The sequence below is a fragment of the Xenopus laevis genome, chromosome 4L (assembly GCF_017654675.1).
Source record: "Xenopus laevis strain J_2021 chromosome 4L, Xenopus_laevis_v10.1, whole genome shotgun sequence".
Lineage (NCBI taxonomy): Eukaryota > Metazoa > Chordata > Amphibia > Anura > Pipidae > Xenopus > Xenopus laevis.
This window is the reverse complement of record NC_054377.1, coordinates 52,372,921-52,388,025: the sequence shown is the minus strand read 5'-3', so window position 1 is coordinate 52,388,025 and position 15,105 is coordinate 52,372,921. Positions and strand designations below refer to the sequence as shown.

The following is a 15,105-nucleotide window of genomic DNA, read 5'->3' as shown; positions in this document are numbered from 1 at the left end:
TCAAGAATTAATCCATATTCATTGGCATATTCCTAGCTTGATGTACAATATGTAAAATATAAACAAACCTGAAAGAAGTCGTGTCCTTTAACTGTTTCAGCACCATCCTCATAGGACCCGAGGCGATATTCAGCATCTTTTTCCAACAGCTACAAAAGAAAATAACAGTTAACATACAATTTACAGTCCCGCTGCCCTACTGGAGTAGTGATGAGTATTACTATTGGTAGTAATAAAAAGTCAATGAAAAGTGGCATTTAAAATTACTGATATCCAGGAGACAACTTACATTTTTAATTAAGTCGCAAGCTTGTTCGGAGAATCCCTCGTATAGTTCGACTTCGTCATATATGATGCTTTCATACAATTCTTTATTCGTTTCTCCATCAAATGGGAACTAAAACAGAAACAATGATTTCTTTAGTAATCTGGGTTTTCTGCATGTGGCAGTGATTTTTCAGGCTGATAATCTGGACAATGTTCTCACCTGGTACGTAAGCATCACATATATTACAACCCCAAGGGACCACCAGTCAGCAGCCCTGTCGTATGACTTCCTCATAACTATCTCTGGGGCCAGGTAATAGCTTGTTCCACACATGGTCCTAGTGCGATCTCCAATTCCAAATGCTGAAACACAAAAAGAATCTGTAAGAAAAGTGAAGATCTGCGAGCATTATCTCTGTTTTGTTATTAAAAGTGGAAATATTACTTACCATCTTTGCTCAGGCCATAATCAACAATTTTCAGATATCCGTCTCGGTCAACCATCAGATTCTCTGGTTTTAGATCTCTGAATTTAAACAGAATTAAAACATAATTAAAACTTAAAAATACATATTCAACATATGCAATCTTTTTCGCAGTCCTCTTATTGCTTACCTATGAAGAATATTGTTCCGATGTAATTCTTCAAGGCCTAGTACCACACAGGCAGTGTAAAACCTGCAGAGATGGAGGAATACAATGAGTTATTATGTAGATACAGGCATATCAATCTACAAGAACGCTGCACAGTGTAGCCTTATGTGAATGGAAATGTCTGTAAGTCCCAGTTCTATAATTGCCTATATTAATGGCACCACTTAATACTGCAGTTATATTACTGTAAACATGACACCCATGCCCCAGCCAAAATAAATCCCTTTATACTTACATAGCACAGGATTCCTCAAATTCACCATGCTTCGCTAGCAGAGAAAAGAGGTCGCCACCGGGAAGATACTCCATGGCAAAAAAGAGGTGATATTCTGTCTGGAACGTGCCATAAAGGGAAACCAGGAATGGGTGTTCTATACTGGTAACCCTCTGGAGTATTCTCTTCTCCTTGAAGACACTGGGTGGGGAGAAGCATCAAATTGTCAACATAAAACCAGAATATGGGATCTTATTCACAAGGAACTGGGATAGAGTCAAGATCCTCTGCCCTTATACTAAACCATTTAACTGACCTGTTGAAACTGTTTGATGCAATAATCCTCTGCTTTTTCAGGGTTTTTATGGCGCACAGTTGCTTTGTCACCTTGTTCTCAGCCAGGAACACCTGAAATAAGAGAATATAAACGTTTAGTTTCTCTGCATGTTTGTGTTGCTTACTAATCCTTATTAGGGACTCAGTGACTCACCTTTCCAAAGGTGCCTTCACCCAATACTTTTCCCAAGTTGAAAGTCTCAATAGTCATTGGACATCTGGGATCAACTCTGAAGATGATAAAGCAAGAATTGAAATGAGTTATAATGTAAAGATTACAAACACAACCACAGAAACAATATTTAATAATCGTTTCAGAGACTAAAGTGTGAATAAACATCACTGGTGCAGATTGAATAGGTTTAAAAGCTGCCAATCTATAATGATCTTCTAACAGTAATATGCAAATTATGGCTTAGCAACAGAAAACTTGTAAAACAGAGAATCTTTCCCAAACCAATACCTGTCAGCGCTCTGTAGCTCAGCATTTGTCTCTGTGACATTCTCAGCTTCCTGAGGCTGCAAATAAACAGAAAGGTATTATGTATCATATGCAGAATTAATATCAATTACAATATGGTGACATGCACATTATTTGTTAAGAATGCATAGGATCTACTTACAGCTGATGGAACACTGGAAGTGGTGGGAATGATGGTGCCCACTGTGTTCTCTGCTGGCTCAGATCTACCTTCCTCCTCCTCATTTTCAGGAGTCTCGGGTACTTCAGGAGAATCTACAGCAATGGAAGAGTGGTTGGTGTTATTATCTGTACCTTACAAACTTACAGATTTCAGGAGGTTTGTGATGGATCCGACTTACCCAATACAGATGTCATCTCAGGGATCTCCTCCGTATCATTCTCCCTGGTCTCTCCTGGTTTGGAGCTCTCATGCTCCTTGAAAGGAATGACTTCTCCCGTCTCATGGGAAGAACCAGGGTCCTTTTCACTAGATTTGGATGTTTGTGGAGAATCTACAAAAATGACACGACATTATCATCTCACTGGGAGTCTGTCACCATGATTAAAGCTGGTTCCCCAAATGCGCAATTTTTACTTACCCAAAAAAATTGCCTCTACCAGGGGCTCGAGCGAATTCACAGAAGCAACAAACTCTACTGGTGACTCAAATAGATCATGGATTTCATGTATCTCCACAACAGGATACATAGAGTCTGAAGATCCAATACAGTTCTGTAGGGATAAAGACGTTTATAGTGAAGTAGTGATATATAAATACAGATACACATATATACAATTGTCCTCATACTGGATATTGAAATAATAATAAAGAAACATGAAGGCAGACATACCTTAACATCACACGATTTGCAGAGTTTGCAACCCATCACTCTTTCTGCTGAAATATAAAATAGTGACATATATTAGGGTTACTATAGAAATGAGTTATTCCAGCCCAAATCCATCCCACACTCGGTGCTTTGTAGGCAGATGGAATCCAATTACACTAATAAACAATAATAAATCATGTATTATTATATTAATTCTTGAATGAACTGAATCTTATGACAATGTCTCCCTAATAATTCATGTTATACAATATTTAATTTTATAGTGGAGAGGGAAAAAATTTGTAAATTCTGGGAAAATATCAACTCAGTGAAATGTGTTAAAGTAACTTTTTCTTCAAGTACTCAAGGAATATAAGCCCAGAAGTCAGTTTTATGCTAAAAATACAATATTTACTGTGTTTATATCAAGGGTTAAGCATTGCAGCATTAACGTTACATTATGAAATAGCATTTGCAAGGCCTAGTCTCTGACAGTAACATACATAACCTAAAACAATAACTGATTTGTGCAGGACTTTTTAAGGTGCAGACTAATTGGACTTGACTTGTTACAGACCATGGCAAAATATGCATCTGGTTAATTTTTTAAACCTCATCATTTCATTCAACATTTACAGAGGAGAAACAGGACAAACTTTTGGTTTAAAATCCAGGAAATCAGGGAAAAGCACCCAGAGAAATGCATTATACATTGGTGGGACGACAAAACAATGGTGTAAAATGCAGGAAACCTTAAAATTGAAAATTGAAATTGAGGTTTCATTGTGTTATTATATTAACTCTTTAATAAACTGAGCTGACTGCTATTCCCTCCCTATTAATAAATGACATGACATTGTACTTTTCAATATTCAGCTGAAAAAATGAACTTCTAGCTGTGCAGCAAACCAAATGGCATAGGCTGTGTATCAACCTTAGCTAGTGCTGCCAACTGTCATTAACTGCCAACCTGACCCATCCTCAATGATAATGCTGGAAGCATAGCAAAACCTCTGAGAATGAGTGATAAAAGGAATCCTATAATCAAAAATCTATTGTTGTACATCACTTTAGGGCTTTGGAACAAGTGGGGCATTTGTTCCCTTACTAAATCATGGATTTGTTGGAAAACCGGCCTAAACACCAAAAGGGCAAAAGCAAAACACAGTTTAGCCTTAGAACAATAAAGACAAGGCATATAAGGGAATATAAACCAGATCCAAGTACCTCTAAGGTGATGGCAGGTTGAAATGGCCTGTCTTGTGCACGGCAAAGTATCCAAAAATAACATTCCTCATTTTAATAAGTCACATGTGATTTGGGTTACAAAGCAGCGTGAGTACAAAATAGGTGTTCAGTAGGTCCATAGGTGTCAGGCGATATTAGGGGAATAAGGTCAATGGGGAATTGGGTAGCATAAAAGAACCCTGAAAGCACATTTTCAAGATTACCTCTTAAATCCTTCAGATGACAGAAGATGAGCACAAAAAAAAAACCAAAAGCCTGAGATGTTTTGGCTTTTGGCTAAAATACAGGGGCCGGCACAAGGCCGGGGTACCCCGGAGGGTCTCCCTCTTTAGATTGTGGCTCTCCTTATATGTGTTCACAGACGAATGTAAAAATCTGAATTAAGGAGATGCCAGAAAAATAACCATCCAAAAATCGCTGATATATTGCTAAAAAAAATAAGCAATCCGCACACTGTAGCAATCTGTATAGGAAAAGGAATAAATTGACAAATTAGCTTCAGGGATAATGCATGTAGCACTTAATATTTCCTATAAAATACAGAGGAAGGCAGAGATCTGGTCATTTTACCCTAAACTCAAGCTTTGTGTCATTCCCAGCAGGTACTGGCCCTCCGTTTATACAATATAGTACCTCATAGCAGCCAATCAAAAATGAGCATTGGTACAGTGAGAGTGAATACATAGTACATAAGATCACTGTCCAGGTGCAGATTGCCCAGTGTTCACCCCTATCCCCCCTTGCTATAGGAAACATTTAGCAATCAAATATTATTATTCATTATTATTTAATACCATGTACCTTGTTGCCCTCCCCCCTCTGTAAAAGGAAAAAATATTGCTATGTATTCCATTAAATTCAGTTGCAAGGTTGGTATATCAGAACAGGGCAGATACCCAGGGACAGAGTAATAAAACTCTACAAAATTCTAAGGAGCCTGTTAATACTGGGCATAAATATAAAATATTTATGGTGAGGCACGGGGGTCCCCAAATGTTATCTGTTTATGGACTCCAAGTGGGAAAAGTGTATATTTGCTGTCAGCCCTGCATAACTGCCAAATCCTGGGTCTGTGTCTCCCAACTAGTACTAAGATTAAAGGCATCTCATAAGCCCATTTTAATGGAAAATTCTATAAAATCAGTGATCGAAGCAACACTTGTTCATCTGGGAGGGCATAACCCAACTATTTCCCATCTTTTTTCCACTAAAATATGGCTTATTTGGCAAAAAAAAATTCTCAGAGGGAAAGTACACTCACCACTCTGACAACTAACGGACTTAACCAACTGTCATTCCTGAGGTGTAAATTCACCTCTCATCCCTGTTCTTAAATCATGACTTATTAATACAAGATAAAAAATAAATTATTTTAACGTGAGGCACAGGGGTCCCCAAACGTTACCTACTTATGGGGTTGCTGTAGAAAAAGTGTATATTTGCTGGCAGCCCTGCATACCTGCCAAATCCTGGGTCTGTGTCCCACAACCAGAGCTAAGATTAAAGGTATCTCCAAAGTCCATTTTAGGGGAAAATTCTCCAAATTCACTAAAATCAGTGAGAGAATCAATATCTGTTAGCCCAGGGGGCATTACCAAACTGTTTCCCTTCTTTTTTTACTAAAATGAGCATTATTTGACAAGAAATTCTCTCAGGGGAAATATACACTTACCTCTCGCTGCAATGCCAACCAACGGACTAAACCAACTGTCAAACCCCTAGTTGTAAAGTCACCTCTGTTCCCTGCTCTTAAAGGGGAAGTGTACCCTGTTGATGATTTGGGTTTATATGCCATTTATTTCTGCTTAGATGTGCAGTATATACATAGTTTATTATTTAAGCATAGCATTGCTTTATATTTATGGCCTATTGAGTCAATGCAGTTAACTCCCAGCATCCCCACAGGAATATCTAACTTGAAGCCCATGATTGAATTACTGTTATTACTAAGCAATTCCTGTACTTGTCTCTCTGTAACTCACTGCTGCTATATGTTTCCCTTGCAGCCTAAAGAAGCCTCTGCTCCCCACGCCCAATGACAACAGGGTATGTATATTGGTATCTACTGCCCCACGTTCTGCAGCACTTTCCCAACTCCAAGGTATCTCTATCCATCTATCTGTCTGTTCATGTAACCAGTAAAACAGTACAGCATCCCAGACAAATATTTCCTGGCCTAGAAGCACATCTTCAGCTTTATCCCCGAACTTGTTAACTACCACCAGCATAATTGAACAGGTATGGATGTTTTATTATATCTATCCATTATATCTGTCTGCCTGTCTTCTTACCATCCATCCATCTATCTGTCTGTCTATCCACCATCTATCAATCTACATGTCAATGTTTACCTAGTTATCTTTTTGTTCTCTTGTCTGTTAGCCTGTATCTGCCTCTCTTCCGTTAGTGTGTATATATGTATATATATATATATATATTAAAGATATTAACATTTTCACTCTCTCCATTGTACCAGATACAATTGGTTTATTCACTAGTAATGCCCCATTTGCTAGACATAGAAAATATCACATGTACAAAGAATCGCACAACGTCTGTGTTGTCAAGATAAGTGGTATGCTTTACATACAGTTCTACAGGGCTTGTTCACTTAAACTTGACATATTTATAAATGCTTTCTTTAAAGAGTTTATATACTTATACATGCTCACGCAAAGCTGACTGTGTGTCATGTGAGTGTAGCAGGGATTCGATATGAACAGCACCACAATGTCTTGTTATTATAAAAATGCCTTTATTGCACACTTATAGGGCATTACCGGGCGGGTGGTAATGCATTTGCTGGTGGGAAGTGGCCACTGGAGAACCTGCACCCATACAAAGTAAGAAGATTTAACAAAGTTGTGCTGACTATTTTGCTTACAGACATGTCATGTGAGTGTAGACAGTTAAAAGGGGATTAATTACATTCACATTTCTAACCCAGTATTGAAAATAATTCTTATTGACATGTTTTCAGTTGTTGCTACTTGTGGATTCCAAGCCCTTTCATGTTCTGTGGTGCATAGGCAAGTGGGAAATTGACCCCAGACAACCACAAATTCCCTGTTAAATGGTCGGCTAAAGAAGTTTTCTTTGGACTTTACAGCTGCAGATCCAACATGTGGTCATTTGGTAAGTAGCAGAAATTCATTTTGTTCAATATATTTCTGGGCCGGCTGATTATTTCCAAATTCTGAAGTGAGGGTCAGTGTTTATCCCAGCTCTCTGTTCTGGTGGATCAGTCTAATGTTACATTTCTTTTGTCTCTCCTTTAGAAGTGTTGGTGTGGGAGATGTTCAGCAAGAGCAGAAAAAAATCTTTTCAACTGGAAGCTGTGGAGAAAATCTCAGCAGGACTGAGGCTCTTCAAACCCAAGATGTCTTCTGAAAGGGGGTACATGCAGATGAACAACGGCTGGCAAAAGGTATGAGAGTTTAGGTTTATGTACACTGTTAATGTAATGAAATTAAGCAGTCACAGATATTCTGGTCCAATACAATAGTGACTTTGAATATCACTAATATACTGTTTCTTATAATACATGAGTGATACTCTGAGTTCCTTGTATAACTCAGCCTGCAGCCTTGTGTCTTTATATGGTCACAGACCAGCATATTAGGAGGTGGGGATTGTATGCCAGACCTCAAGTCTGCCACACTGGGGGGCAAGGGACCAAATTAATAAAGGGGCCTGCCATAAGTGGCTGTGGTTTAACTTTCAATAGTGCACTCTGTGCTGTGTCAAAGTACAAAATACAGCCTGCTCTTCCCAGTACCATTTGTGGCTGATACATACAGTAAATGAGGGAGGTTATTGCTTTTAGAGAGAGTATCTTCTTGTAATATCCCCATAAACTCCCCATCCCTTATGTGGCAAATTTATCTATATCTGTTATACATCTAATGCAGCAAGTCAGCCAATACTGTTGTCTTTATTTATGTTGTATTCAGTACCATGGAGAGTAAATCCAATACCATTAGCCTGTCAAATGTTCTAATACAAACTTGTGTCTTTTACTGCAAACCCCATATGGGAATCTGAGTATCACTCATATTGTAATGGGATAATGTACCCCCTACTGTAAATGATAAGGTTATTAGAAGTCACTGAGGGATTGTTGACCATATAAAGGCACAAGGCTGCAGGCTGAGTTGTGCAGGCTACTCTCAGTATCACTCATGTATTATAAGGGATAAAGTACCCCCTATTGTAAATTATAGTATAAGGATATTAGAAGCCAGCTAACCATTCATCTTACATTGTATCCCCTTTAGAGCAATTAGCACCTGGGCACCCCTTACAAGTTAAAAAAAAATGGGGCCCCAAAGAATATTTTTTTTTAAAAAACATTGGTGGCAGGGGCATATATTTATATTAAAATAATACACCTATTATAATAATAGATTGGTGGCCAGGGGATTAAAAAAAAAAAAAAACTTGTGGCTTCAGGACTTCAATTTCGCCTCTTTTCCTGACTTCGGGACTTTTTGCCACTTCAGGACTTCAATTTCGCCTGTTTTCATGACTTCGGGTCTTTTCACCGCTTCGGGAGTTCGGCTTCGGCACTTCCACATTTCGGCTGTTCGGGACTTCAGAAATGGCCGCAGTCTTCAGCGATGTCAAGGGGAGCCCAGCTCTTTCCCTGATGGCTGCACTGAACGTCTGCTTAGTACAGGGGATGTGTATAGTGGCATTGCTTGATAGTATTTCTCTATACAGGCTATTTGTAAACTTATTGAGTAGGCTGTTCCTGCTCAATTGTGCTTTGCACAGTGGGATACCTAAAGTATACTGACATTGTTTGATGGCATCTTTCTGTAATGACTATGCTATGGGAAAACATGGGGGGCCGTTCTTGCTAAATTGTTTTCAATACAGGAAGATACCAATGCTGGCATCGTTTCATGGTTTCTCTCAATACAGTCTATGGGGAAGCTTAGTGAGGGGTCTGTTCCTGCTGAATTGTGATTAGTACAGGGGGATACCTCAGGCATACTTTTACAGTTAGGGGCAGTAGCGTAACTAGTTGTTAATGGGCCCCACAGCAAATTCAGGGCCCCAAAACATTGATTAGTTGACCTATTGATTGACTAATTGATTCATTTTGCAGTAGCTGGAGTGACACAAATGATAAATCATATGGGGAGTATTTTCATCTTGGGTACCTAAATTCCTGACACTTAGGTCGACCCAATTTAGTGCTCACAAGGCTTATAGATTCTTTAAACAAACGTATTATACAATCTGATTCAGCTGGAACCCTTGAAAAGTCTGTAAGTATATTTTTTTTTTAAAAGGTTTTTATTTTGCGTTTTGAAACAAACAAAACACTTAACAACAGACAATGTAAGCATTGTTAATAAAGGATGCAATTGGTCACACAGGACCACAACAGAGTGAATTAAATCATTTAGTTATACATTTGGAGCATAGAGTATGGTACATAGTAGGGTAATGTGCGTAGTACGTTGTACTTCTGTTCTCACAGAACGTGCATATATGAGATTGAGTTTACTGAGAAGGAAATAGGTATATTACATATATTAACTCATACATTTGCATTTACTGAGTCTCTGGGTCTACTTCAGGACAGACCTCTAACCAGGGTTCCCAGATTTTTTCAAATTTTTTGGGGCATTGTCTGGCTATATATGTTAATTTTATCATCGGTAGCCTGTTATTAACCAGTTTTACCCACTGCTTTACCGTGGGGGGTTGAGGGCTCATCCATGTCATGGCAATCTGCTTTTTGGCATAGAAGAGGAGGGTTTTTAGTAAACATCTCGTTTTATTCAGAGGTGCCAATTCTTCCACAAGTCCCAATAGGCACACCTCTGGTGTTAGTGCTCCAGGGAGCAGTATTTCATTAGTCAGGTAGGCTATTACCTTAGCCCAGAATCTTTGTATCAGGGGGCATGACCAGAGCAGATGGAAAAAAAACAGTGTCCGGGTGCTGGCATTTGGGACAATTTCCATTGGGGCTTTTGCCCATGGCTTTAAGCCGGATTGGAGTAATATATGTACAGTGTATGATACGGAATTGTACCATCCTATCTTTTGTAGATATTAGAGAGCTGTATAGTTCCCCTATCGCCTCTTCCCACATATCATCATCTAGAGCAGGAATAAGGTCATTCCACTTGGTTTTTGCTTTGTTAAATGGACTATTAATGGTGGATATCAGTGTCTTGTACAGCCCAGAGACCAGCTTTTGTGGATTTGGGTCCCACAGCCTGTCTTCATGTGGTTGGGTTTTAGTAGAGATTGTCAGGTTACCAAATTGTGCTGCAAAAGTCTCATGTCTGAGCTGGAAATATCGGTGCCAAGCTATGTTTGGGTGATTTAATTTAGTTTCTATTTGGGTAAGAGTCGGAAAGGTGCCGTCTACTAAAAGATCTGATAAGTGTCTTACCCCTAATTTAGGCCAGTACTTAAAATCAGGTAGGTGAAGTAGGTGCTGCAGATTGGAGTTTCTCCATAGCGGAGTATAGGGAGATGGAGGGCTTGCAGCTTTTGAAAGAACCTTAGTAGTAAGCATCCAGGCTCTTTGTGGGCAGCTTAGTGTGGGGGGCAATTCAGGAGTGTCTTTGGCTTTCCTGTAAGGCGCATTTCTAATTGCTTCAAGAGAGCCCGCCAGAGTGGCGTGTAGTGCTGTGAGTGAGTTTTCGGGGTCAGGATTAATCCAGTTATGTATGAGCGCTAGTTGGCTTGCGTAGTAATACATTTGCAAATGCGGCAAGGCTAACCCCCCTTGTCCAATGGAGCCTGGAGTGTTAGCTTGTTAACTCTAGGGGGTTTGTTTGCCCAGATAAAGGGGAAGAGAATCGCATTAATGCGCTTGAAGACCTGCGGGGGTATCCATATTGGGGCATTCTGCAGGAAGTATAAACATTTTGGTAAGTATACCATTTTGAAAAGGTTGACCCTGCCCCATACCGTTAATGGTAGACCAGCCCATTGACAGACAATGTTTTTGAAACCCTGTATCACAGGATCAATGTTTTCGGTTACATAATTTTGTGTGCTGGGCGAGATAGTCACACCAAGATATTTAAAGCTGGATACCCACCGCAGTCCCTGAATCTCACCTGCTCTCTGTTCAGTTTCTAGAGTAAACAAGACTGACTTCCCTTTATTTATGACCAGCCCACTGTATGTGCCAAACTTGTCAGCTAGGCAGAGGGCAAGTGTGAGTGAGTCTTGTGGGTCAGCTAGGAATAAGAGAAGATCATCTGCATATAATGCAATTTTCTCCTCTAGTTTCCCAAATTTGAGTCCAATAATTTCGGGGGTTTGTCGGACCATAATGGCATAGGGCTCTATTGCCAGGGCAAAAAGGAGGGGAGAGAGGGGGCAGCCTTGTCTGGTTCCTCTGGTAAGAGGGAAGGCTCTGGAGAGAGAGTTATTGACTCGGACTTGCGCAACTGGGGTTAGGTAGAGGAGTTTAAGCCAAGCAATGAAATTGGGGCCTATGCCGAACTTTTCTAGGGTTTTCCATAGGTAGGGCCATTCGACCGAGTCAAAGGCCTTAGTGGCATCTAGTGCTGCCATAAGTCTGGTACCTCCATTTGTATGAGTGGTTTGCATGTGGGTGTGCAATCTGCGTAAGTTTATAGTAGTACTTTTGTTGGGCATAAAACCTGTTTGGTCTGGGTGGACAATTGATGTTATAACTTTGTTAAGCCGTTTGGAGAGAAGTTTGGCCAGAATCTTGACGTCAGTGTTTATAAGTGAAATGGGACGGTAGGAGTCGCACAGGTCTGGGTCCTTCCCCTCCTTTGGTATAAGCACGATCAGCGCGGAGTAGAAGGATTGAGGGAGGGAGCCTGTTTTGTGAGCATCTAGAAGAGTGGCATGGAGTTGTGGGGCAAGTGTTTCACTGAGGAGTCTGTACCAGGCTACCGGAAGGCCATCAAGGCCTGGGGTCTTCCCTGACGGGAGACTGCCAATGGCATCTACTACTTCTCCCAACGTAATTGGGCTATCTAGATAGGAGGATTCTGCTCTGGAGAGGCTAGGAAAGGGGATATCTTGTAGGAACCGTTCTAGTTCGGTGTCAGAATATTTGCAAAATGGCATGCAAATGTTTCCGCCATTTCTGTTGGGTCAGAGGTATATATGCCTGTTGATGTTTTGATTCTTGGAATCAGTGTGGACGGTTGGACCGCTTTTGCTAGGTAAGCTAGGGTCTTCCCATTTTTATCTCCTTGGTCAAATGACCTCTGGGCTGCATACAGTATTTTTTTCCTTGTAATAGCTGTTTGTGCTAGTTCTAAATTTCTCTGGGCAATTACCAGTGCCTGGTGGGTAGCATCTCCCTCCACTTCACCATACGCTCGTTCTCTGTAAGTATATTTAGTATTTCCATGGGACCCATACCTGCTTTTGAAACCTCTGATATATTATTTATTTACACAGCAAATGGGAACTCTCTTGTTTTTTTCTGCATCTTCTGGGTTTGGTTTCTGTAGAATTCTTCCCTTCTGCCTGGTAACACTGGTGTCAACTTGTGCTAAAACTCTTTTCTATGTACAATATATCTGTATGCAGTGCTGCTGATTTGAGCAGGTGACACTATCAAGCACAGTGAGTAGTGATGGGCAAACTTAGTCGACAAATTTGCGGCAAATTCTCGCGATTTGCCAGTGGCGAATACATTCGTGAAACTGATGCAAAAATTCTCTGGCGTCATCAAAATCTAGACACCGGCGCCATTTCGTGAAACGTCACAGATTCACCCATCACTAACAGTGAGTTATATCCATAGAGATAACTCTCCAACTGCTGGTGCCATGAGCCACAGTGTAACATCTGAGTACGTAATGCACCATTTGGATAGAAGGGTACTTTTGTATTTAAAGGCATCATTTTATTTAACTTTAGTGTAAAGTAACATTCAAAGATAAATTGCAGTTGGTCTTTTTTCATTTTCTGTGTAATTAAATAACTTTTTGTTCAGCAGCTATCTGTTTGCTTGGATCCAATTAAGCCTGCATTCTGATACATATTTTCATCCTATTAGAGTTGGTATGTGAAAATGATATATATGTTGAATATAAGTATATGTATGATCACACAGGGGAGACAAGAAAAGCAGACACATTCTATTTAAGTTCTACAGGAAAATCCCAATTGTGTTGTGTATTGTGTTTTTCAGGTGACCTAAAAAATGGTGGAAAATCCCGGAAAATGTAAAATGAGAGAAGTGCATTATATATTGGTGGGACCACAAAAAACAGATATTGAAAAGTTTTGGCTAGTGCTCTTCTCTGTCTCTGCTGAGATGAATCATTATACAGCCTATGTTGTTTCTGGGCTTACAGTAAACTAGTGGCTGGATTCCCTGATTAATCAGTGCATTTTGGCAGCATCTGGAAGCAGTTGAGAGAGACTTTGGGATCACTGTGTAACCCCTCTCATTCGTAAGGACAGGGTGGGTTGTTTGGAGGGCTTGACTGCCCTTGTTCCTCACCAGTGAGCTTTGGCTTTCACAACACCTGTGTGCCTGTAGACCTAATCCTTTTACATGTATAACAAGTGAGTAAGTAGAGAGGCAGTACAGGTGATTGGTCAGAGCCTGGCCAAGTCGGCCGGATGCCCAAGGTAACCCAGTCGACATCGTTACCCCCCTCCTGATGCAGGTGTGTGCACAGAAGGGGTCTAAACTAGGGGTAGGGCGGCAGAAGAGGTATGGTGTCTGGCTCCCCTCTATCTTTGCGCCCTTGGCACGTGCCTCTTCTGCCTACCTCTAGTTCCGGCCCTGTAATTGGTTCTCATTCTTAAGTTCCAAACAGACTGTTTGAGCCTTAGAATGTTTGTATAGGTGAGTTCCAGGAGCTGTGACTTCAGTAACAGAAGGTTCCAGCTCATGGGAAAGGTGTGTGTGTATGAAAGTGTTTGTGCAACAGTGTGTGCCCATGATTCCAGTTTGATCCATACTCATTAAAGTGTATGTAAGAGCCAAACACAGGTGGAACACAACTTGCTGTGTATGGTAGCATTAGACTGTACAATGTAGATGATAATACAAGTTCCTAATCATACTAACCACTGTCTAAATACAATTATACAGCTAAATAACAGCCGTTTTGAATGTCATAAAAATTAAGCAAAATACATTTTTGAAATATAATTTCAATTTATTATGCCCAATGTGATATACTTGTACTACCTCCTTCTTGCAATGGGTGGGAGAATAGTAAAACATCATATCACTGTATTTGCCATTTATTTGCCATACATAAATACAAGTTATATACAAGTAGATGCAGGTATAAATGGTGCACTGGGCCTAGGTGCAGCCCATGTGTCAAGATGTATCCAAACAGAGACCTCTAAACTTCACAGGTCTAATAAACATCAAAAATGCTTTATTGGAAGTAGCAGTGATTAGGTCTATGTGTACCATGGAGCAGTGAAATTGATTTTTAAGCACAGAATTACATTTTTTCTTATATGTTTAAAAAATGGGTTCCTAGTTCTGCGGGTTTCAGAACAATATTAATTTGTGTTAATATAATTTATCCATTATATTCTAAAATCTGCATCATTTGCACTGTGTGCGCACCAAGCACTTCCTTATTGCACAATTATATCCTGTATAACAGGCAGCAGTATGGTCTATGATCGGTTGCTATTCACCCCTGTGAGCATGATGCCATGTTCTTTGGAGTTCTGTTCTGTATAAATCTATTGTATTGTTTGCTGCAAGAAAACGTTTTGCCTTTTTCACCCTTTTTTTAAAGAATGACATTTTGTTATATTCTTATTTGCAGCACTGATATATTTCAAAAGTTTGCTCAAATGCAGAAAAATTGTATTTGAATGTATATTGTTTGTACATTTAAGGTTCTCTCTATTTGATGGGCCACACGTGTTCTTTTTGCAGCATGTCTGGAGCAACCCAACATTGGACTGATACCCTCAACAGAGAAACAGAATCAATCTCAGAATCTTCCCAGCACATTATATTTGAAAGGACTTTTTGTTGAATCAACTGTGCTGCTGTAGCTGCCCTATAGTACTGCATAAGGCCTATATAAGATACATTTTACCATTCTGTGTATTTTATGTTCCTGAATAAATGTTAA

General features: G+C 39.9%; 1 protein-coding gene and 1 long non-coding RNA gene across 2 annotated transcripts; both read right to left on the bottom strand.

The window, feature by feature from the left end:
- Nucleotides 1–457: 457 nt before the first annotated feature.
- Nucleotides 458–1,239, bottom strand: LOC121403148 (putative serine/threonine-protein kinase PRKY). The gene is made up of 4 exons (XM_041591041.1): nucleotides 1,157–1,239; nucleotides 883–945; nucleotides 717–793; nucleotides 458–630 (listed from the first exon to the last, which is right to left on the bottom strand). Exons 1-4 carry the CDS (start codon nucleotides 1,228–1,230, stop codon nucleotides 458–460), a joined length of 387 nt encoding a protein of 128 aa, XP_041446975.1. The 5' UTR covers nucleotides 1,231–1,239.
- Nucleotides 1,240–2,420: 1,181 nt separating this feature from the next.
- On the bottom strand, nucleotides 2,421–4,737 carry LOC121402828. The gene is made up of 3 exons (XR_005966797.1): nucleotides 4,216–4,737; nucleotides 2,786–2,832; nucleotides 2,421–2,666 (listed from the first exon to the last, which is right to left on the bottom strand). It is a non-coding gene; the product is annotated as an uncharacterized LOC121402828 (long non-coding RNA).
- Nucleotides 4,738–15,105: the final 10,368 nt, after the last annotated feature.